The 24,768-nt window shown below is 36.5% G+C and overlaps 1 protein-coding gene across 7 annotated transcripts in view; it reads left to right on the forward strand.

Annotated features, from left to right (window-relative positions):
• The window catches only part of TBC1D19 (TBC1 domain family member 19), a 156,902-nt gene that overhangs the window by 12,962 nt on the left and 119,172 nt on the right, over nucleotides 1-24,768 (forward strand). For 3 of the 7 annotated variants that reach the window (XM_047719058.1, XM_047719057.1, XM_047719059.1), the window contains 2 exons: nucleotides 23,228-23,300; nucleotides 24,558-24,603. The exons of 1 other annotated variant lie outside the window; for it this stretch is intronic. In XM_047719058.1, coding sequence (XP_047575014.1) covers nucleotides 23,228-23,300; nucleotides 24,558-24,603 — 119 coding nt within the window. Of the gene's footprint in view, nucleotides 1-23,227; nucleotides 23,301-24,557; nucleotides 24,658-24,768 lie in introns of all 7 variants that reach the window. 3 more of the 7 variants (XM_047719061.1, XM_047719062.1, XM_047719060.1) reach the window with 3 other exon arrangements.

Raw genomic sequence — 24,768 nt, forward strand, 5'->3', positions numbered from 1 at the left:
TAGCTATTTCTCAATTTATAAAAAAAATCTTAAAAGTTCCAGATAGTAAGCAACAATGACAAAACTTTTTATTTTTAAAGCTTTTTGTATTTCAGAATTGCAAGTAAGAGATTAAAGACATGTGTATAATATAACCTTATTTGGAGATTACTGCCCTCAGGAAGTATTTTTGTTGCTTTCTATTTTGAACTCCACTTACATTAATTAAATATGATTATTTATTTGATTATTCAGCAAGTATTTATTGAACATTTAGTATATGTCAGGCGCAGTTCTACTGCCAGGAGATACAATAGCAAATAAAATAAAGTTCTGTCATCATGGAGAGATGATAGTATTACAGGTAAAATAGGCCCGTAATCCCTTATCTAAAATCTGGGGGCCAGGTATGTTTTTGGAATTCAGATTTTTTTCAAATTTTAGAAGGTTAATTTATGCATATTCTGTGTTACTTAATATCCCTACCATGGTCTTATAGTACCTTGTAATTATACAAATTAATATTCTGCAACAAAATGTATGAATTTTCACATTAATTGTGATAAATAAGGACTATAAAAAGTCTCATGTCAATTCAGGTCAGATCAGATTTTGCTGCCGAATGAGTCAAGTCAGGACCGATTATGCCACCTATTCAGTTATGAAAAAAACGTTGGCTTTTAGAGAATTTCAAGTAAAGGATAATGTGTCTGCAATATAACATCAGCTAATTGCTTTGATATAATAAAAATTAGGGCAAGAAAAGAGAAAGAAAGATACAGCAGGGTAAGGAGATGATTACATAGGAACTCAACTAATATTTGGCTGATTCTTAAGATACCTAAAGTAAAAGACCCATAATATTACAGATTGATACTTTAGAAGTATATAATTATAGATCTTTTAATATTAATACAAACTTGAACCTGAAAAAATGTGTTGACAACTTTGCCTTAGCTTATATCCACTAATGAAGACATTTAATAGAAATAAGCTAACTCTTAAAAGCCAACTCTATAGTCAGTTTTAGTAACATAATTTTAAACAACTGGCTATTTGTTACATGCCTTTACGATTTTAATCATGAGGGCAGTTTCCTGCCACCAGCATTTTTCTGTACTATCTTCATTTTGTCTGTTTGGGTATACTGTGAAAATGCTAGAGCAGTATTGGTTCAACTTAATTAGAAAACTAAAATCACACAGAATATTTCAAAGAGAAATGTAAATGACATCTAGACTTTTCCCCCACCATTAGCAATTTTTTTTTAAAGATTTTATTTATTTATTTTTCAGAGAGACAGAACAAGCAGGAGGGGAGCAGCAGGCAGAGGGAGAAGCAGGCTCCCTGCTGAGCAAGGAGCCCAATGTGGGGCTCAATCCCAGGACTCTGGGATCATGACCTGAGCCAAAGGCAGGCACTTAAACCACTGAGCCACCCAGGTGCCCCAGCACTCCTTTTTTAATAGTATAATTAAACTGTATTTTAATATATCCTTTTGTAGATTTAAGTTTAATTATCAAGATCTTAGTGGATAACATGGAATTTTGTGTTTCTGGAAAGGGGTGTTTTTTTTTTTATTTCTGAGTTTTCTTGAGTTACTTTGTTATGAAGTCAACTTACTCTTAAAATCGAATTTGCTTGTTCATCCTCTAGACAATAGCTTGATAACCTAATCTAAATTTGATGTTTAGCACAGAGATCAGCATTGTTATTTTGTATCATTCATTATTGTATTTAAAATGGATGTTGTGTAAAACCTCAAATGTTATTTGCATTCCATTAAGTGTTTAATAAATCCTGTTGCTCTGATTGTTATTATAATAATAATAGAATTGTGAAAGGAAGGAACCTGAAAGAAGATAAGCTTTGGAGAGAGAAGGAATAATATAATCGATAGGATGTTGTCATAAATCTAGAACCCCAGAGCATCTCAGTGCTAATGTCCCTACTAAAAAACTTAAGAAATTATATTTCAAATATTGTTTTTTCATTTATCATTATTAGAAATGTATACGTGTGTAAGGAATTTAGAGATCATAAAAAGAGAAGAAACTGACATTCATTTATCATTTATTTTAAGGAAATGAAAATTTAATGGATTTAAATAAATTTTAATTAACTATTTTCTGTAAGACATAGATAGAACATGTATATATTTTTAAAGGTTTTATTTATTTGAGAGAGAGAGAGAGAGAGGGCACAAGCAGGGGGCAAGGGCAGAGCGAGAGGGAGAAGCAGGCTTCCCCCTGAGCAGGGAACCCAGAGTGAGGCTTGATCCCGGGACCCTGGGACCATGATCTGAGCAGAAGGCAGATGCTTAACTGACTGAGCCATGCAGGTGCCTTAGAATATATATTGATATTGAAAGGCCTGTGCCATGAGTAGAACTTCCATCTTCTTCTTTTTTTTTTTCTCTCTAGGGTAGGATTTGGCATATATATTATTAAGCTTTAGATTGGACTACTGCAGTTGATATAAAATTAATAATTCAGGGACTCTGACTGTGTTTGGTGTGATCCAAGGACTGTGTCTTTCTTACCTGTATCTGTCATGGCTTTTATTGTGTTCAATATTGGAAAGTAAGACAATTGTAGGAATGCTCACAATACTGACTCCATCTTTGTCCCTTCATTTTGTTCATGTTCACTGGATGATCTTTCTTGGAGCTGTGTGTTTCTGGTTCTTTGGAGATTAATATACATAACTTAGAAATGCCCACCATGGCTAAGATGGGGAGAAGCTTGCTTTGACCTCCCATGAATCCATTAAAGATAAAAGTCTTTCTCCTTTCTGATGCACAGGTGGTACCACAAGATCTAATTCAAGGTTAGCTGTTAATTAGGTGCATGCAAAGCCTATGAGTGCATGCAGACCCTTTGATCTCACTATAGTGCCCTTCTGCCCTTCTGCACATTCTGTCACACTATAAAATCTGTGGACAAAGGTCTAGACTTTGTGGAGAATAGCTATATGGTGCCTGAATTGTCATCTGCCTGCCACCCCCATCAGTAAGTTACCTGGTAAAACTCTATGTAACTTGTATGGAGTTCCATTTTCTTGTCTCAAAGTGCCTTCTATCTCTCTTTTATTGATTGATTGATTGATTTGATACCAAGTCTTTATTTACATTTTAGTTAATTAACATATAGTATAATATTGGTTTCAGAAATGAAATTTAGTGATTCATCACTTACCTATAACACCCAGTACTCATCACAGTAAGTGCTGTCCTTTATACCCATCACCCATTTGGCCCATCCCCCATCCATCTCCCCTCCAGCAACCCACAATTTGTTCTCTAAAGTTAAAAGTCTCTTATGGTTTGCCTTCCTCTGTCTTTTTTTTTCTCCATCCCCTCTGTTACTCTGTTTTGTTTCTTAAATTCCACATGCAAATGAAATCATATGGTATTTGTCTTTCTTTGACTGACTCATTTCGCTTAGCATGATGCACTCTAGCTCTATCTACATCATTGCAGATGTCAAGATTTCATTCTTTTTGATGGCTGAGTAATATTCCGTTGTATATATGTACCACATCTTCTTTATCCATGAATCAATCAATGGACATTTGGGCTCTTTCAATAATTTGGCTATTGTTGATAATGCTGCTCTAAATGTCAGGGTGCATGTGTCCCTTTGGATCAGTATGTTTGTATCCTTGGGTAAATACCTAGTAGTGCAATTGCTGGATTGTAGGGTAACCCAATTTTTAACTTTCTGAGAAACCTCCATACTGTTTTCCAGAGCAGTTGTACTATCAAAGTACCATCTCAATTTGGGGGATACTTTACTGACTCTCTCCCATCTTCTAACAACAGTGTGGAAATGAATTATTGTATATAGCATTTCAAAATAAGAAGCCTTTTTTTCCATAGAATTTATGTACTGGGGGCGGGGGGTGGTAGGCAAGATAACTATTAAAATATGGGTTTACTTTGAATAAGTAAGTATGTCTTTTTGCATTTTATTTCAGGACTGACTTGCTTAGAGAAGGTCAAATAGGGTTTTTGAATTAGGTAAGGCCAAGCTGAAACAAGAGAGAAAAGATAGATTACTAAATGTGAACTGAAGACAGGCTCAGGCATAAAGTATATTATGAAAGGAGGCTAAGAAGTAAGATGTGGAATTAGAGGGATAAGACAGACAATGCTGGCAGAAAAGTGGGTCAGCTTTGGGATGTCAGCAAAAGAAAACCAGAGAGGAATCTATCTTCAGGTGAGAGAAACCAGAGCAGGGTTTGAATTATACAACATAGACTGAGTATTAGGCATGGTCAGCTTGTACAGAGCCCAAATTTCCAATTTGTAACTAAAACTCATTCCTGCCTACAATGCATATCCACTGGGACTACTTGGATTACAGAAACAGATTTGGTCTACCATTTCATAAAGAACCAAAATATTAGGAAGGAATGGAGATACCCAATTCAGCATGTTTTAATTGAGCCTCTCTTATGTGGTGGTGATGGGAAAAATTAGACAATTTCTCATTAACAGTAATGTTAATGAGAAGAATGTGGATTGATGCAGGAAAGAGCAGTTATTTGTCACACTTTTTCTTAGCTTTTTTTTTTTTTTTTAAGTAATCTCTACACCTAATGTGGGGCTCAAATTTATGACCCCTGGATCTTGAGTCACATGCTCTACTGACTGAAATAGCCAGCACCCCAGCTTTTTATGTCCCTCAATACATTGTAGGTTCCTCAAGAGTGAGGGAGAATCATGTCTTATTTTTCTTTTTATACTTAGCAACTGGCACATAGGAAGTGTTCAATTAATTATTGAAAGAAGAATGTAAATTCAAAGGCATATACTAGGATATAGATATAGTGAAAGGACACAGATAGGGGTAGAGAAAGCTTGGTTAGCACTTAAGGTGGGAAGACTGGAGTGAATTCCCAATATAGGAACAGTAAGAAGGTTAAGCAGAAGGTTTCTGTTATATTATAGGGCACTTCTTAAGAGTGAAGGAGTTCAGAACAAGTCTCCCCAAAACGTACCACTTTCGTATGTGGACTGTTTTGAGCTGAAGGCAATCAAGATCCTGCAGCCTCAAAAGAAACTTTTGCACTTAACTACCTAGAATCTAAATTAGGTGTTTCCCAGAATAAGAATTATTACCAGAGATAAATTTTATCTGAGTGACCCATCTATATGGCAGGGCAAACATCTAATTATGAAACATCTGCTGTTCTTACTGCTCTATAATTACCTTCCTTCCCTTTGAAGTCCCAGGCTTCTACCCCATTCTTTAGCTCAGGATGGCACATACACCTCATTTTACCTTTCTATTTTGAACCTTTTATGTGGGATTCCCATATGAATGAAATTAAATTTTATTTTCTCCTGTTAATCTGTTTATTGTCAACTTAATTCTTAGACCAGCTGGAAGAATCTCTGGAGGGGTGCCGGGTGGCGCAGTTGTTAAGTGTCTGCCTTTGGCTTAGGTCATGATCCCAGGGTCCTGGGATCGAGCCCTGAGTCAGGCTCCCTGCTCAGCAAGAAGCCTGCTTCTCCCTCTCCCACTCCCCCTGCTTGTGTTTCCTGTCTCACTGTGTCTTTCTCTGTCAAATAAATAAAATCTTAAAAAAAAAAAAAAAAAAGGCTAGAGGAAGATTTTTTTCTTCCCAACAAAAGATAAGATTATGTATGTTGGGTAGTACTAGGTTTTTAGAAGATCATAAATGCCAGAATGAATTTTCTTTTATTCTGTAGGTATTGAGGTATTTTGAGGAGGGTGAAGACATGAAGGATTTTGTAAAGAAATCTGGTGAGTTCAATAGATGGGAATAGGAGAGAGTGTTCCAGCTTCATCTTCCACTTTATTCTTTCCTGCATTCTCTTGGAACTTTTGCTATTCCACAAAGTGACAGTGTACAAGAACATCCCCAGGCCTTTACTCAGTCTCTTTACTTAGCCTATACTCTTTTGTTCCCCTTTTCCAGTTCTTCAGTTAGAATTAATTGTTTCTGTCTCTAAGGATGATACCTCTGTTGTAACATTTTTTTTCTTATGGTAGCATTATTATTATTTTATATTAGGTATCTTCATGTCTGGACTAAAAATGCCAGAAAACTAGGCCAATCATCTTGTGTTTTCCATGGGGTTTTGCAGCTGTAGGTCTAAGGAATCTTTAGTGCAAATGGATTCATTGAGAACATGTTTATGAAGTACTTACTATGTGATAGTTTTTGTGCTGATTCTTGGGGTACAGAGATGAAAGACACTTAGATTCTGGAAAACTTGAAATCACTACTGTGAATTTGATGGCTCCTTAATACTTAAAGACTTTTCTTTTTTTAAAAAGATTTTATTTATTTATTTATTTGACAGAGAGATTGAGAGCACAAGTAGGCAGAGAAGCAGACCAAGGGAGAGGGAGAAACAGGCTCTCCACCGAGCAGGGAGCCTGATGCAGGCTTGATCCCAGGACCCTGGGATCACAACCCAAGCTGAAGGCAACCACTCAACTGTCTGAACCACCCAGGTGCCCCTTTAAAGACTTTTCTGATGACATTTATCGTGATGTTAAAGAATGTTACTTTTTTATATTATTTAATGAATTGTGTCCACTGCATCACTTAAAGGGTTTTTTTTTTTTGTTTGTTTGTTTTAGATTTATTTATTTATTTATTTGACAGAGAGAGATCACAAGCAGGCAGAGAGGCAGGCAGAGAGAGAGGTGCATCACTTAATATATTCAAAATGATCAGTGTATAATGTTGTGAAATCATGTATAGGTAGAAGATTGATTCAGAGTGCAAGGTAGAGTGATACATGTTTATGTAATAAAGCATGAAAACTTTACTGAGGTTCAGATACTATTGTGCAACTAATTTTTAGGGAACTTTTAGTCAAATTTTGATATACTATCACAGGAGAGTATCTACAATATCTGAAAAAGATATTAAAATACCCTTCCCTTTTCCAATTACATATCTGTGTGACACTGATTTTTGTCATATACATCAATCAAAATAACCTAGTGCTGCAAATGGAATATCACAGCAGATTGAAGTTTCCAGGCTGTCTTCAGTTAAGCCAAACATCAGAGATTTGCAGAAATGTAAAACAGTGCCTCTTTTCTCACTATTTTTGTATCTGAAAATACAGTTCTTTGAAATAAAATTATTTAGGGCAGGGGTGCCTGGGTGACTCAGTCAGTTAAACATCTACCTTTGGCTCAGGTGTCCTGGGATTGAGTCCCACATTGGGGGTCCCTGGTCAGCGGGGAGTTTGCTTCTCCTTCTCCCTTTGCCCCTCCCCTGGCTTGTGCTCTCTCTCTCCCTCTAAAATAAATAAATAAAATCTTAAAAAATATTTAGGCTAATATATAATGGGCTAAAGTGTTATGTTTACCATTTTTACCATTTTTAAGTGTACAGTTCAGTGGCATTCAGTACATTCACATTGTTGCGCAGCCATCAATAACCATCCATCTCCAGTACTTTTTCATCACAAATTAGAACTGTGTACCCATTAAATACTAACTCTCCATTCCAACCTTCCCCATAGCTGCTTGCAACCAGCATTCTACTTTTTGAATTTGAATTTGAATTTTTGAATTTAAATTTGACTTTTCTATGTACCTCATATAAGTGAAATCATATAGGATTTGTCTTTGTGTGACAGGCTTGTTTCACTTAGCATAATGCTCTCAAGGTTCATCCATGTTGTAGATGTGTCAAGATTTTCTTCCTTTTTAAGGGGAGAGTGGTATTTCATTGTGTGCACATATCACATTTTGCTTACCTGTTCATTTGTTTGTGGACACTTGGGTTGCTTCCACATTGCACTTATTGTGAACAATACTGCTATGAACATGAGTGTATAAATATATGTTCAAGTATGTACTTAGAATTGAAAGTGCTGGATCATGAGATAATTCAGTTTCTAATTTGGGGGGGGGGATTCCATACTAATAAACAAATAGGTTTTTTTTCTGTTCTAATTTCTAATGCTGTAAATATCAGTAGATACAATCCACATAAAGGAAGTACTCTTATATCCTCAATTTTTAAGAGTGAGGGTCCTGAGGGTTAAAAGTTTGAGAATCAGTGGTCTAGTGAAAGGAGTGAAGCAGAGAGATCTGTTAGGAAGTTACTATGGTAGCAGACAAGTTGCTTATAGAAGAATGGGAAGGGTGGTATGAAGAATCTGTCATATGAAGACAACTTGGGAGAATATGGAAATATATGTCACCTTGAGAAAAGAAGCTTTTAGAGAAGACTCAGTAGCTTTCTTTGAATATTTGAAGGTTTCCTATAGAAAAGGGATTAGGTTTATATTTTGTGACATTGTGTGTGTGTGTTGTGGGGGGGTGTGATGGTGGCGGATGGTATGAGGAATCAATTTTAGCTCATAATAATTTTCTAAGGTAATAATTCAAAGATGGAACTGGCTAAGGTAGGGATGTAGTGAGTTTCTAAACTAGAAAGCTGGTTTAGAGTTTCATTGGGTGTTTTTTCTTTTCTTTCTTGTTTGGTTGGTTTCAGGAGTAGAAGTTAGTGATTCATCACTTACATACTTACATATAACATCCAGTGCTCACCATAACATGTGCTCTCCTTAATATCCATGACCCATTTAGCCCAACACCCACCTACCTCTCTTCCAGCAACCCTCACTTTGTTCTCTATAGGTAAAAGTCTCTTATGGTTTGCCTCCCTCTCTGTTTTTACCTTATTTTATTTTCTTCCCCTTCCCCTATATTCATTCATTTTGTTTCTTAAATTCCATATATGAGTGAAATCATATAGTATTTGTCTTTCGCTGCTTAGCATTTTGTTTAGCATAATACAATCTAGTTGCATTCACATTATTGCCAATGGCAAGATTCATTCTTTTTGATGGCTGAATAATATGAATATATTCATAATAATAATAATAATATGAATGGTGCATATATATATATATGCACCACATCTTCTTTATCCATTCATCTGTTGATGGACATCTGGGTTCTTTCCATAGTTTGGCTGTTGTGGACATTGCTGCTATAAATATTCGGGTGCACGTGCCCCTTTGGATCACTACATTTGTATCTTTAGGGTAAATACCCAGCAGTGCAATTGCTGGGTCGTAGGGTAGCTCTATTTTCAACTTTTTGAGGAACCTCCATGCTGTTTTCCAGAGTGGTTGCACCAGCTTGCATTCTCACCAACAGTGTAGGAAGTTTCCCCTTTCTCTGCATCCTCACCAGCATCTGTCATTTACTGACTTGTTAATTTTAGCCATTCTGACTGGTGTGAGGTGGTATCTCATTGTGGTTTTGATTTGTATTTCCCTGATGCCGAGTGATGTGGAGCACTTTTTCAAGTGTCTGTTGGCCATCTGGATGTCTTCTTTGCAGAAATGTCTGTTCATCTCCTCTGCCCATTTCTTGATTGGATTGCTTGTTCTTTGGGTGTTGAGTTTAATAAGTTCTTTATAGATTTTGGATACTAGCCCTTTATCTGATATGTCATTTGCAAATATTTTCTCCCATTCTGTCAGTTGTCTTTTGGTTTTGTTAACTATTTCTTTTGCTGTGCAAAAGCTTTTGATCTTGATGAAGTCCCAATAGTTCATTTTTGAATGACTTGCTTCCTTTGCTTCCCTTGCCTTTGGCGATGTTCCTAGGAAGAAACTGCTGCGGCTGAGGTCGAAGAGGTTGCTGCCTGTGTTCTCCTCAAGGATTTTGATGGATTCCTTTCTCACATTGAGGTCCTTCATCCATTTTGAGTCTATTTTCATGTGTGATGTAAGGAAATGGTCCAGTTTCATTGTTCTGCATGTGGCTGTCCAATTTTCCCAACACCATTTGTTGAAGAGGCTGTCCTTTTTCCATTGGACATTCTTTCCTGCTTTGTTAAAGATTAGTTGAGGGTCTATTTCTGGGCTCTCTATTCTGTTCCATTGATCTATGTGTCTGTTTTTGTGCCAGTACCATACTATCTTGACGATGACAGCATTGTAATAGAGCTTGAAGTCTGGAATTGTGATGCCACCAACTTTGACTTTCTTTTTCAGTAATCCTCTGGCTATTTGAGGTCTTTTCTGGTTCCATATAAATTTTAGGATTATTTGTTCCATTTCTTTGAAAAAAAATGGATGGGACTTTGATAGGGATTGCATTAAATGTGTAGATTACTTTAGATAGCATAGACATTTTCACAATATTTGTTCTTCCAATCCATGAACATGGAACATTTTTCCATTTCTTTGTGTCTTCCTCAATTTCTTTCATGAATACTTTATAGTTTTCTGAGTATAGATTCTTTACCTCTTTGGTTAGGTTTATTCCTAGGTAACTTATGGTTTTGGGTGCAATTGTAAATGGGATTGACTCCTTAATTTCTCTTTCTTCTGTCTTGTTGGTGTAGAGAAATGCAACTGATTTCTGTGCATTGACTTTATATCCTGACACTTTACTGAATTCCTGTACAAGTTCTAGCAGTTTTGGAGTGGAGTCTTTTGGGTTTTCCACATATAGTATCATATCATCTGCAAAGAGTGATAGTTTGACTTCTTCTTTGCCGATTTGGATGCCTTTAATTTCCTTTTGTTGTCTGATTGCTGAGGCTAGGACTTCTAGTACTATGTTGAATAGCAGTGGTGATAATGGACATCCCTGCCATGTTCCTGACCTTAGTGGAAAAGCTCTCGGTTTTTCTCCATTGAGAATGATATTCGCGGGGGGATTGAGCATTTTTTTATGTGTCTGTTAGCCCTTTATTTGTCTTCTTTGGAGAACTGTCTATTCCTGTTTTCTGCCCATTTCTTAACTGTATTATTGTTCTTTTTTTTAGGTATTGAATTTGATAAGTTCTTTATAGATTTTGGATAGTAGCCTTTTATCCTATATGTCATTTGCAAATATCTTGTCCCATCCCATTGGCTGCCTTTTAGTTTTGTTGATTGTTTCCTTCACTGTGCAGAAGTTTTTTATCTTGATGAAGTTCCAGTTGTTCATTTTTGCTTTTGTTTCCCTTGCCTCTGGAGATACATATAGAAAGAAGTTGCTACAATCAAGGTCAAAGAAGTTGCTGCCTGTGTTATTCTCTAGGATTTTGATGGTTTCTTGTCTTACATTTAGGTCTTTCATCCATTTGAGTATATTTTTGTGTCTGGTTTAAGAAAGTGGTCCATTTTCATTCTTCAGATATTACTGTCCAGTTTTTCCAACACGATTTGTTGAAGAGACTGTCTTTTTTCCATTGGATATTCTTTCCTGTTTTGTCGAAGATTAGTTCACCATAGAGCTGTGGGTTACCATTTCTGGATTATCTATTCTGTTCCATTGATTTATGTGTTTTTGTGCCAGTACCAATTACAGATTTGTGATAGAGCTTGAAGTCCAGGATTGGAGGCCACCAGTTTTGGTTTTCTTTTTCAACACTCCTTTGACTATTCAGAGTCTTTTCTGTTTCCATACAAATTTTATAATTTTTTTTTCTAGCTCTATAAAAAATGCTGGTGTTATTTTGATAGGGATTGCATAGAATGTGTAGATTGTTTGGATAGTATAGTTTTTAACAATATTTGTTCTTCCAATCCATGAGCATGAAATGTTTTTCCATTTCTTCGTATCTTTAATTTCTTTCATAATTGTTCTGTAGTTTTCAGAGTACATATCTTTTACTTCTTTGGTTAGGTTTATTCTTAGGTATCTTATGGGTTTTGGTGCAGTTGTAAGTGGGATTAATACCTTGGTTTCTCTTTCTGCTGCTTCATTATTGGTGCATAGAAATACAACAGATTTCTGTATGTTGATTTTATATACTATGACTTTGCTGAATTCCTGTGTGAGTTCTAGCAATTTTTTTGGTGGAGTCCTTCAGGTTTTCTACATTGATTATCACATCATCTGCAAAGAGTAAATGTTTGACTTCTTTCTTGCCAGTTGGATGCCTTTTATTTCTTTTTGTTGTCTGATTGCTGAGGCTAGGTCTTCTAGCACTGTGTTGAACAACAGTGGTGAGAATGGACATCCCTCTCATGTTCCTTACTTTAGACAGAAAGCTCTCAGTTTGTCCTCATTGAGGATGGTATTAGCTGTGTTTCTTTCATATATGGCCTTTGTGGTGTTGAGGTATATTCCTTCTATCCCTACTTTCTTGATGGTTCTTATCAAGAAAAGATGCTGTATTTTGCCAAATGTGTTTTCTGTATCTTTTGAGAGGATCATATGGTTCTTAAACTTCCTTTTATTTATGTGATGTGTCACATTAATTGATTTGCAAATACTGAACCACCTCTGCAGCCCAGGAATACAGCCCATTTGATCATGGTAAATAATCCTGTTAGTATATTCTTGAATTCAGTTAACTGGTCTCTTGTTAATTGAATTCAAGAGTACATTAACAGGATGATGATGATGATTTTGCATCCATGTTCTTCAGGGAAATTGGTCTATAAGTCTCCTTTTTTAGTGGGGTCTTTGGTTTGGGGAACAAGGTAATACTGGCCTCATAGAATGAGTTTGGAAGTTTTCCTTCCTTTTCTATTATTACTATTTTTTTAAATAACTTCAGAAGAAGAGGTATTAATTCTTCTTTAACTATGTGGTAGAATTCCTGTGGGAAGCCCTTTGGCCCTGGACTCTTGTTTGTTGGGAAATCTTTTATTACTGATTCAGTTACTTTGCTGATTATGGATGTGTTCAGGTTTCTATTTCTTCCTGCTTCAATTTTTGTAGTTTATCCAAATAATTTATTCATGTCTTCCAGATTGCCCAATTTGTTGGTATATAATTGCTCATTCTCTTATAATTGTTTGTATTTCTTTGGTATTGGTTGTAATCTCTCTTCTTCTATTCATGATTTTCTTTGGGTTCTTCCTCTTTTCTTTTTTTAAGTCTGGCTTGTGGTTTGTCAATTTTGTTAATTCTTTCAAGGAACCAGCTCCTAGTTTCATTCATCTGTTCTCTTTCTCTCTCTTTTTAAATTTCTGTATCACTATTTCTGTTCTAATCTTAATGATTACTCTTCTCTGGCTGATATTAGGCTTTATTTGCTGTTCTCTCTCCAGCTCCTTTAGGTGTAAGATTGAGTTGTATATTTGAGACTTTCCTTGATTCTTGAGGAAGGCCTGTATTGCTATATACTTACCACTATGACTGCCTTTACTGTATTCCAAAGGTTTTGGACTGTCATGTTTTCATTTTCATTTGCTTCCATGTATTTTTTAATTTCTTTTTAATTTCCTGGTTAACCCATTCATTCTTTAGTAGGATGTTTTTTGACCTCTGTGTATTTGTGGTCTTTCCAAATTTTCTATGACTTCAAGTTTTATAGTGTTGTGGTCTGAAAATATGCATGAAATAATCTCAATCTTTTTGTACTGGTTGAGGCCTGATTTGTGACCCAATATGTGATCCATCCTGGAGATTGTTCCATGTGCACTCAAAAAGAATGTGGATTCTGCTGCTTTAGGATGAAATACTCTGAATATATCTGTTAAGTCCATCTGGTCCAGTGTGTCATTCAAAGCCATTGTTTCTTTGTTGATCTTCTGCTTAGATGACTTGTCCATTGCTGTGAGTGGGGTGGTAAAGTCCCTTACTATTATTGTATTATTATCAATCTGTTTCTTTAAGTTTGTCATTAATTGATTTATATATTTGGTTGCTCCCAAGTTGGGGACGTAAATATTTGTAGTTGTTAGATCTTCTTGTTGGATAGACCACTTTATTATGATATGGTGCCCTTCTTCATCTCTTATTACAGTCTTTGTTTTAAAATCTAGTTTGTCTGATATAAGTATGGCTACTCCAGCTTTCTTTTGATGTCCATTAACATGATAGATGGTTCTCTACCCCCTCACTTTCAATCTGGAGGTGTCTTTGGGTCTAAAGTGAGTCTTTTGTAAGCAGCATGTGGATGCATCTTGTTTTATTTATTTTTTTTAAAAGATTTTATTTATTTATTTGACAGAGAGAGATCACAAGTAGATGGAGAGGCAGGCAGAGAGAGAGGAGGAAGCAGGCTCCCTGCTGAGCAGAGAGCCCGATGCGGGACTCGATCCCAGGACCCTGAGATCATGACCTGAGCCGAAGGCAGCAGCTTAACCCACTGAGCCACCCAGGCGCCCTGCATCTTGTTTTTTATTGATTCTGACACCCCATGTTCTTTGACTGGAGCATTTAGTCCATTTACATTCAGAGTAATTATTGATAGAATGAATTTAATACCATTGTATTACCTATAAAGTCACTGTTTGTGTAGATTGTCTGCATTTCTTTCTAATATTTGTTGCTTTTGGTCTTTGTTTCCTGCTCAAAGCATCCCCTTAATATTTCTTGCAAAGCTGGTTTAGTGTTCATGAACTCCTTTAGTTTTTGCTTGTCTTGGAAACTCTATCTCTCCTTCCATTCTGAATGACAGCCTTGTTGGATATAGTATTCTTGGCTGCACAGTTTTCCCATTTACCACGTTGAATATCATGCCACTTCTTTCTGGCCTGTCAAGTTTTTGTGGACAGGTCTGCTGCTAACATTGTGTGTCTGCCCTTGTAGGTTAAGGACCTTTTGTCCCTAGCTGCTTTCAGAATTCTCTCTTTATCTTTGTATTTTCCAAGTTTCACTATGATATGTCTTGGTGTTGACCTGTTTTTGTTGATTTTGAGGGGGCTTCTGTATGCCTCTTGGACTTGAATGCCTGTTTCCTTCCCTAGATTAGGGAAGTTTTCAGCTATAATTTACTCAAACAAACCTTCTGCCCCTGTCCCCTACTCTTCTTCTTCTGGGACTCCTATGATATGGATATTATTGTGCTTTGTGGAATCACTGAGTTCTCTAAGTCTGTATTCAGGATATAATAGGTTTTTTTTCCCCCTCTTCTTTTCAACCTCATTATTTTCCATCATTTTATCTTCTGTATCACCTGTTCATTCCTCTGCTTCTTCTATCCTTGTTATGATTACGTCCAGTCAGTTTTGCATCTAGTTATAGTATTTTTTAGTTCAGCTTGACTAGCTTTTAGGTCTTTTATCTCCTCAGCAAGGGTTTCTCTGATGTCTTTTATGCTTCTTTCAAGCCTGGTTAGTATTGCTAGTATTCTTATGAGTGTTGTTCTAAATTCTTATTCAGGTATATTGCTTATATTTGTTTTGAGCAAATCTTTGGCTATGATTTCTTCTTGATCTTTCCTTTGGGGAGAATTTCTCCATTTTGTCATTATGTCTAGATTATGTCTTTTGCATATTATGAAAGCTTGTTATGTTTCCTGCTCCTGAGAGTACGGTATTAAGAAGGGGGTCATACACTGTCCAGGGCCTGGCACTTCAGGAAGTTTTTCTGTATGCACTCTGCTGTTGTATTATGGCTTCTCTTTCCCATAGGTCAGTCCTCCTTGCTTGCTGTGAGGGGTCTTTGGACTTTTAACTAGGTGTGCTTTGATTTGTTTGTTAAGATAAGCCTGAAAACAAACAAACAAACCCTGATGTAAGAAAAGAGAAAAGGAAAAGGAATAACAACAAAAATAAAAACAAACAAAAAGCAGACAAAATACTATAAGCCTGATTCCAAAGAAAAAAGAAAAAAAGGATAGGAAAAAAAAAAGAAAAAGAAAAAACAGCCTGATCCAAAAAATGAGAAAAGGAAACAAAGCAACATACGAACAAATGAACAAAACCTGTAAGCCTGATTCCAAAGAAAAAAGGGGAGGGGAAAAAAAAAAAAACCTGGTCCTATTTCCACCAGAACTGAAACTGATGCTTTAGAACACTCTATGCTCATTTGATTTGGTACTTGCAAAGGGCCTGTGTTGGTCCTCTGGGGGAGAGACGCACTGCATTGGCTCGCAGTCAGACCTGCCCTGGTAAAGATGCCCCTGCCAGGCACAGGGGACTGAGGTTTGCTGTAAGCAACTCCAGCCTCCACCAGGGGCACTGTGTTTCTCTCTGAAGTCTGATAGTGCTGGTGGGCAGGGTGGGGTGTGGTGGGGAAAATGGCATCACCTTGTTCTTTCTTCCCCAGGGAGGGGAATTCAGGGGTGTGGTTGTTCAGAAGGCCCTCATAGAAAGGCAAACAATCTGCCCTCCCCTCCCCTAAGGTCCCAGGCTTCTGTCAGATTCCTGCCCTCAATCTGTCTGTGCCCAAGCCATTGTTCTCCTATGTTTTATCTTTGGAGTGTGGCTGGGATTCAAAACTCCAAGTCTTAAAGGAGGAGAGCCTCACAGCACTGTGCCTGGCACTTCTCTGTCTCAGAAAAGCAGTTGCAGGTCCACACTGGTGCCTGGAGTCTATGGTGAAGCACTGAGAAAAACGGTGATCAAGTTATCTGCCTTCTAAGTGCACCTTTGTCCCAGCTTGTTCAACAGCTACTCAGTGGCACCTGGTGGGCCTTTTGTCCTTGGAGAGGCAAGATACACTCTTCCAGATGTACTCCAGGAAGGACCATGTTCTCTCCCTCTGCGACCCAAGGAATCCCCACCCACAGCATCTTGCAGGAACCCTACCTGCTGTTCTCTTCCCCTCTTTCTGTGACTTCTCTCCATGTAAAGGGCTCTCTTCCCTCTATGGCACCATGGCTTTTCTCTCCCCCAATTCGCATCTCTGAACCTTTCATCTCCCTCTAATTGTACAGATTATTTTCTTAATCTTCAGATTAATTTCCTAGTTGTTCAAAATGATTTGATGTTGGTCCAGCTGTGTTTGAGGGATGAAGACAGCCCAGGGTTTCCTTGTTTCTCAGCCATCTTAAGTCTTGCCCTAGTTTAGAGTTTCTAAGTTAGAGTTTCTAAGCTAGAAAAACCACTTGGAGAAGAGTTTTATTAAGTGGTTAGCTGACCTAGAAGAACTCTGTAGCTTCATTTAATCCTGAAATTCTGTGAGTCTTCAGACACAGAAAGATGAAGTCCAGGATTTGCATGAAGGCATCGTGAGAAGTGGGGAGCATGGGACGTCTTTAAAGGGAGTTAAATGATCCTTGGAACCACCTTTTTAGACATGCTAGGCCCTGGTTGTACTTCATGGAATATTTAGTCTCAGGTTACCTCCCAGCTTCTTGGACTCAGCCACAACATCAGCCACTTTGCTTCTCGTTTCCTTTACTTACGAAGTTTAGAAATTTAAGATTGCTAGTGGCTAATGCTTGGATTAAGACTATTCTGGTAGAAGTAGAAAGAAACTGAATTCATGTGTGTGTGTCAGGGGCAGGGACGGTCATGTGTTTTTAGAGTGCAGAATGGTGAAGGATGTCAGAAATGTCAACATAAATAAATGGGTGATGAATATATGCAGGGTAATGTACATGCTTGCTGGATCTCATATATATATATATATATATATATATTTTTTTTTTTTTTAAGATTTTATTTATTTGACAGAGAGAGAGAGAGTACAAACAGTGCGGGGGGGTTGCGGGCAGAGGGAGAGGGAGAAGCAGGATCCACACTGAGCAGAGCTCTTGGGGGTCAGGGGCTTGATCCCAGGACTCTGGGATCATGACCTGAGCTGAAGGCAGATGCTTAACCAACTGAGCCACCCAGCCACCCCTGGATTTTATTTTTTATCATATTTTTACCAGCTCTTATAGTGAGTTAGAGGTGTTTTGTTTAAAGAAAGTGTTAAATTTTGTTGTAATGTTTAAAAAACCTCTATCTCTAGTTACTCCCTCTGCTAGTCTTTTACATTTAGTCCATTGTCATCTGGATATCTCATATTTTATAACACAACTTTAATTTACACTGCACTTCCCAACTAAAAATAACTTTGAAAAATTTTTTATTTAAGACTCACAATAACCTAGTTCAGGTATTACTTTCCCTGTTAAAAAAGTAAGGAACACTGAGATACAGGGAGGTTAAATTACTTGATCAAGTTGAGAGATAATTCAGGGTCTTCTGATGCCAAATCCTATCCTCATTTAGTCCCAAATAGTTTTAAAATTTTGCTTTGTTATACCCAAGGACTCAGAAAATGTCCTATTTATTTAAAAATTCTTAATTTAAAAAGTATATTAAGAAACACCACTCTTTCAAATGCATTGTTACTATATTAAATACTTCATAATCCACTGTTGTGCTTCCAAATTAACTTGTCTCTAGATAAGTCCCAGGGAAAAAACCTGTTCCTTTCATCCTCTTCATATATTAGAGACACTTATAAATGTGTCATCGATGAAGAAGGATATAATTCTGCACTGATCTTTCAATATATTTGGATTTGCAGATGTGCACTCATGGTTCATTGTGTAGGTGAGGATATTGCTTCAGGTAGTAGGCAGAGTGAAGGTGCATCTGCTCAACAGAGTCTCCCTTCCTGGTGTACTGCCACATTGTGGGACTAGTGAGCCAGTGACACGTCATATGGTAGTAATATCATGATATGTGTAGTTCTGCAATCATAAGCCTAAGAAGCTCTGCATCTGATTTTTGTATTTATGAAAACTAATATCAATGATTTGTTTTCTTTTTAAAAAGATTTTATTTATTTATTTATTTAGAGAGTGATTGGGAGGAGAGGCAGAGGGAAAGGGAGAGAAAGAATCTCAAATAGACTCCAAGCTGAATGTGGGGACTGACACAGGGCTCAGTCCCACAATTCTGAGAGCATGACCTAAGCTGAAATCAAGAGGTGGATGCTTAACCGATTAACCGACTGAGCCACCGAGGCGCCCCTTCAGTGATTTGTGTTCAAAATAAATATTTCCAAGTACTCTTCTTTTGAGTTCCTGCAGCAGTTTAATTTGGGAGTGTGCTGAGATTGCCAAGAAGGCTATTAAAAGTGCAACCATTTATCTCTGTGTATTAAGACTATTTATGTTGAGCAACCAAAACAAAATACAAAAACAAACTGGATATTGAAACTATATCATAATAAATCTACAGATTTCTAACATAATTATAGCTTAGCAATGAGAGAATACTCATTTTCATTGTCTATTAGTATCACTTTCAATGTGTTTCATATAGTAGGGTTTTTTTTTATAGTGAGGTTTTTAATTGGGTTCAGATTTCATTTGAAAAAATAGTTATGCTGCTAAAACATGTATGAAAACTGCCTTACCATGTTGTCTTCCTGTCACTGGCCTGTTTTTGATTTTCAAATTTGTCAATTTTTTTTTTTAAGAGAGTGTGAGTGGGGGTATGAGGCAGAGAGAGAGGGAGAGAGAGAATCTCAAGCAGGCTCCATGCTCAGTGCAGAGCCTGATATGGGGCTCAATCCCATGACCCTGAGATCATGACCTGAGTTGAAATCAGGGTTGGATGCCCAACCAACTGAACTGCCCAGGCACCCCAAATTTCTCAAGATTTTTATAATTATGTTGATGATTATGAATTTGGTTTGCCTTTGATTAAAAATTATATTTAGGAGGTCTAGCAATCTTAAAATACTGAAAATGTTTAGAAGGAGTAACCATTTTTTTCTCTTAAAATTCTTTTAATTTTGCTGCCTTAGAGTCATTTCCAAATACACACTTGTAAAAGAAAGCCTATTTCCTTTTGCTTTGATATTTTCGAATAATGAGCAAGGTTTTGCAACTTTTAAAATCCTAGGGATAACAGACTGAAAACCAGTCTCCTTAATTAAAAATAACTTGTATAAAGTTCCTTGTTTATTTGGGTGAAAACCAGATAAAAAGGATAGAATGTGATTTGATCAATATAATTTTGCCAAGCAACAGTTAATACTGAGTTAATACTTGAGATACAAAAATGAAATCATGGTCCTTTGAATTTAAGAGTCAAAAAGAAAAATAGGTAAGCTGGAAATTACAATATAATCTGATGAGTGCTGTAACAGAAGAACGAACTGTACTACCTTTGTGGGGAAGTAATAGGAACAAATTGATAAAGGATAAATCAAATACCAATTTGAGAGGTGTCTTGGAAACTAGTAGGTATTTGTCAGGGTGGTGAGGGAGCACTTGCATCTGAAGAGCAACATGAACAAAAGCCTGGAAACCTTAAAATATGTAACAGTTGGGGGATAATTGAATGTAGTTCACTATGACTAGAGAGCAGGGTGTCTTGGGGAGAGAAAGTGTGAGAAAAGAGAAGATATAGTTAGTTTCGTGGAAGAGCAGCTGATGAATTTGGAGAGAGAAACTGGTCTACATTGTGAAGGGCCAAGTGTGCCCTGTTGAAAAATTTAGATTTCTTATTTATGCTATGGAGATTTGCAGTTAAGAAAGCCTTATGTTTTAGGAAGAAAATGGCAGAGGATGGATTAATAAATGGAGAAATTTGTTCATTTATTCAATAAACATTTATTGATAACCTACTATGTGAAAGTAACTATTCTAAGAACTTGAGCTATAACAGTGAACAGAAAGACAAAGATATCTGTTTTAGTGGAGCTTATCACTTATAATTTAGGATGACAGACAATATACCAATAAATATAGTAAATACATTAATCATATGGCATATAAGGAGGTAATAAATACTAGGAAAGAAGGTAGACTAAGGGAGTGTAAAAATGCCAGGTGGGGAGTAACTGCAATTTGAATGAACTGGCAAGACATGGTTTGGAAGCTGTTACAGTGATCCAAATGAGAAATGATGAGGACTTAGGCTTAAGTGTGAGACTTTAAAATGGAGAGAAGGAATAAATTGGGAAACATATTTTTCTTTTTCTTTTTTGATGCTTTTTATCCTAAAATAAAACACAGAAACTGTATAAAACAAACCTATAATGTAATCAGTTATAAGATGAATGAACTTGTAACAACCACTCTGGTAAAAAAAAAAAAAAAAAAAGAAACTTTGCCAGCCACACAGATCCCTCAGTTTGCTCCACCCCATCACAATCACAAACTCCTCTCTCCCAAGCAGTCTCATCTTTGTGGTAATCACTTTCCTGAATTTGGTAGTTTTATTTACCAAATGTAGATCCCTCACAAGGGGATCAAGATCTAACTTGATCTTGCCAATTTAAAAAGTTTAAACATTTTTATTTTTAAACTTTTTTTTTAAAATTTATTTATTTATTTGAGATTGAGAGGGCTTGTGTGAGCTAGAGGAGGAGCAGAGGGGAAGGAGAAGGAAGGGAAAAGAATCTCAAGCTGACTGAACGTGAAGCCTGGCGTGGGATGAATCCTGTGACTCTGAGATCATGACCTGAGCTAAACCAAGAGTCAGTTGCTTAACCGACTGAGCCACCCAGGAATGGCTAAAGAAGTTTATTTTTTTTTAATTTTATTTATTTATTTGATAGACAGAAATCACAAGTAGGCAGAGAGGCAGGCAGAGAGAGAGGGGGAAGCAGGCTCCCCGCTGAGCAGAGAGCCCGACGTGGGGCTTGATCCCAGGACCCTGGGATCATGACCCGAGCCGAAAAGCAGAGGCTTTAACCCAGTGAGCCACCCAGGTGCCCCAAGAAGTTTATTTTGATATCTTTTTGAATCTATAGGTTTTCTCCTTCCCTTTGTTTTCCTTATACTTAATGAGCTGAAGAAGAGAGCCATTTGACCTTTAGAACAACTTGTTATTGTGGATTTTTCTGATTGTACCCTCATGGTGCAGCTTAACATGGTCCTCTGTCCTTTGTATGACTTGTAAATTGACAGCTGGACTAGGGGCTTGATCAGACTGAGGTGTCATTCTTTTGGCCATAACTATTAGCAGTGGAGTGTTTGTTAAGTTCATTAAGAAGCACATAATATCTGGTTGTTTTTTGCATTATTAACAGCTGTTTCTGCTCAATGCCTAGAATTAGTAATTTATTAGGGGCTGTAAAATGTTTATATTCATTACATCTGTTTTAGTTATTATCTGGAGTACTTTTATCAAGAGACATTTCCCCTTATCTATTATTTAGTTATCCTGTGATGCAGTTTCTATAGGAAAGATAAGATACATGCCTTTTCCTTTATTTATTGATTTTCAAGGTAATACATTGGTTCTCTGTCATCCTCAATTTTTATTACTCTATCAGTATTTTCTCCTCAGTATGGCCTTGTCTGGAAAGGGGTGCTGGTTGGCCAGTGTCAAGAATTCATAGGTGCTAGGCTGCCACAGTCTTTTCAGACCTCATCTGCTTTATTCACTTAGGCAAAAACCCCTCTCAGTTTTAGCTCCTGTTCTAAAATTGGCCTTTGATATGTTCCAGTGAAAACAGTGTTGGCTATTTTGGGGGTCTTGCTGTTTTCACATCCATCACATATCCCATTGCTTCCTTCTGCTTTTTCCTACACAAATGCTAATACCATACAGGTCTGTAGCTGTTGGTTTGTCCCCAACTGTTTGTATTTTAAGTTTTATCATCAAGTTTTGTAAATATTTTCCACGGGATTTGGGTTTTCCTATTGAGTTGCTTGGTCTGTTTCTATGTGGAAATCAGGGAGATGAAAAAACAAAACAAACAAAACAAAACAAAACAAAACCCCAAAACCCACCCAAACCAAAAAATAACTCACTGCTTCCAATGCCATCTTCCCAGAAAGGGATTGAATCTTTGTGGAGTTAAAGTGGAATCAAGAATAACTGAAATTTCTGACTTAGAAGATCTGGTGCATGGTGATTTCATAGATGAGGATTAAGAAATAGAAGAGAAGGAACAAAGTATGAGTGGAAGATAAGATCAGTTTTTTATTTCTTAGGTTTAAAATGCTAATCATGAATTATTCTAATATTAATACCTTCTTAAGGAATAGACTTTTAGAATTTGATAAAAAGAACTAGGTAAAAGAGCAACACTTTGAAAATAATCAAAGACATTATAAATGGGAGAAATTACTACTTTTTGTTAAAATTACAGTGTGAAAAACCAACAGAATAGGAAGCATGCACTTGAAGATAAAGGAGACATTAGTGAACTAATAGTTTTATGTGTTTTCCATAAGTATGCATAGCAAATGAAGGTTTGCATTGAGCAAGACATTTACATTGAGGAAGACACTTTTTGAAGATCTATTTATAAGGGAGGCAACTGGGTTTTTGGTCATTAGGTATAAATGCTACCATATATGTTTGATATAATATTAAGAGAATTTATAAAATTTAAGTATTTTTCCTATTAGAAAAATAGATGTTAAGTATTCACAAAGGTAAAAATCCTAGGTAAAAATGTTAAGTATTAGACTGCAGTGTACCATCACAGATCCTGTATTTTAAGAGTAGGTGGAAAAAGTTTTCTCTCTTAAGAGCTATTCTAGATAATTCTAAAGTGCTCTGGTTTCAAAAAGGAATTTTTAAAATTGTATGCACATTTAGACACTCCTTTTTAAAAATTTTCCTTCATATCAAATAACCCAATGGCTTCCTTTTGACCTCTGTCTTTTCCTTTCTTCTTTTTCTTCTTCTTTCTAAAATTAGGCCAGTCTTCAGAGACCTGAGATTAAACTTCAGTCACTAAAAGAAGATATTAAGGAATTCTTTAAAATATCAGGTTTGTAAGTTGCTCCCCCACCCTAATTCCTTAAGGCAAAATAAGAAAATACTTTATTTGGAGGGAATATTTTATCCTTAAACTTCCAATTACTTATTCAAAATTGTGAAACAGTGGCTGGATAGGTTTCTGTTTGAGGAGAATTAGAACTTTCAGATATTTCAATAAAATGCTGCAAAAATCCAGGAACACTGTGGGAATCACTGCATTAAAGTAATCAGTTCTGAATGCTGCTTACTTCCTGATAAAAATACATCCTGAATGTATGAAGAGACCCCTCGCTAAGCACTTCCTCTTTTACTTTTTTTTTTTAAGATTTTATTTATTTATTTGACAGACAGAGATCACAAATAGGCAGAGAGAGAGAGAGGAAGGGAAGCTCCCCGAGGACCCTGGAATTATGACCTAAGCCAAAGGCAGAGGCTTTAGCCCACTGAGCCACCCAGGCACCCCATGCCCTCTCTATTTTCATTTGTGGCTTCTTTTTCTTCTATACTTCTTTCCCTTCTATACTTTTTTCCCCCTCCTCTTTTCTATCCTTTCAAAGAAAAGAAAATCCTGATTTCTTTTAGAACAAGAAAAAGTTCCCTATTCTAACCTTTGCACATGGAAATTGAGATGTTAAGTGGTTTACTTACCCAGAAAAGTTCAAGTAGTTAGCAGCCAAGCTCACTGGTCTGATGGTACCTCATAGTAATGTTTTTTTGTTTGTTTGTTTGTTTGTTTTAATTTTTTAATTTATTTTCAGCATAACAGTAGTCATTGTTTTTGCACCACACCCAGTGCTCCATGCAATCCGTGCCCTCTCCAATACCCATAGTGATGTTTTTGTTCTTTAGGAGTTTATTGACTAGTTAGTTGTAACTATATTGCTTATGATCAGTCTTTGTCAAGTGCCTGGCTGTTTCTTGCCCTTCCTTGGTACATTCCTGATAGACTGGTAGTACAGTAGCCAGCACTGTTTTGGTATTCATTGGGTACCTTAGCAATGGAAGAAGGATTTCTCCCATCTTGAGAAAATGGTGCAATAGTTTTACCTAAATAATAGTGTCATACTGATAACTTTGTACTCAGTATTTGCCAACAGAGTGAATGTATAGGAAATAATTCCTTAATAACACACAGCAATTGGCAATTGATAAAGTTCTTCCACAAATGAATATAATGTTAGAGTCTTAGTGAGATAAATTTAATTATGTTGTATGCTTATTTTTAAAACTAATATGTTCATATATTTTATTCTTTTTTAAAAAATAGGTTGGGAGAAGAAACTTCAGAATGCTGTTTATAGTGAACTGAGTGTGTGAGTTTTTCCTACGTATTTTGAGATACTGTTATGTTTAGCTGTATTTACTTTGTAAGTAATGAATATAGTATTGCTATGTACACTCATTATATTGTTATTTTTCATTAGTATTTATATAACATTTCATGTAAGTTAATACATTTAAAAATCAAAGTCTTGCCT

Source organism: Lutra lutra, chromosome 2, assembly GCF_902655055.1.
Source record: "Lutra lutra chromosome 2, mLutLut1.2, whole genome shotgun sequence".
NCBI lineage: Eukaryota > Metazoa > Chordata > Mammalia > Carnivora > Mustelidae > Lutra > Lutra lutra.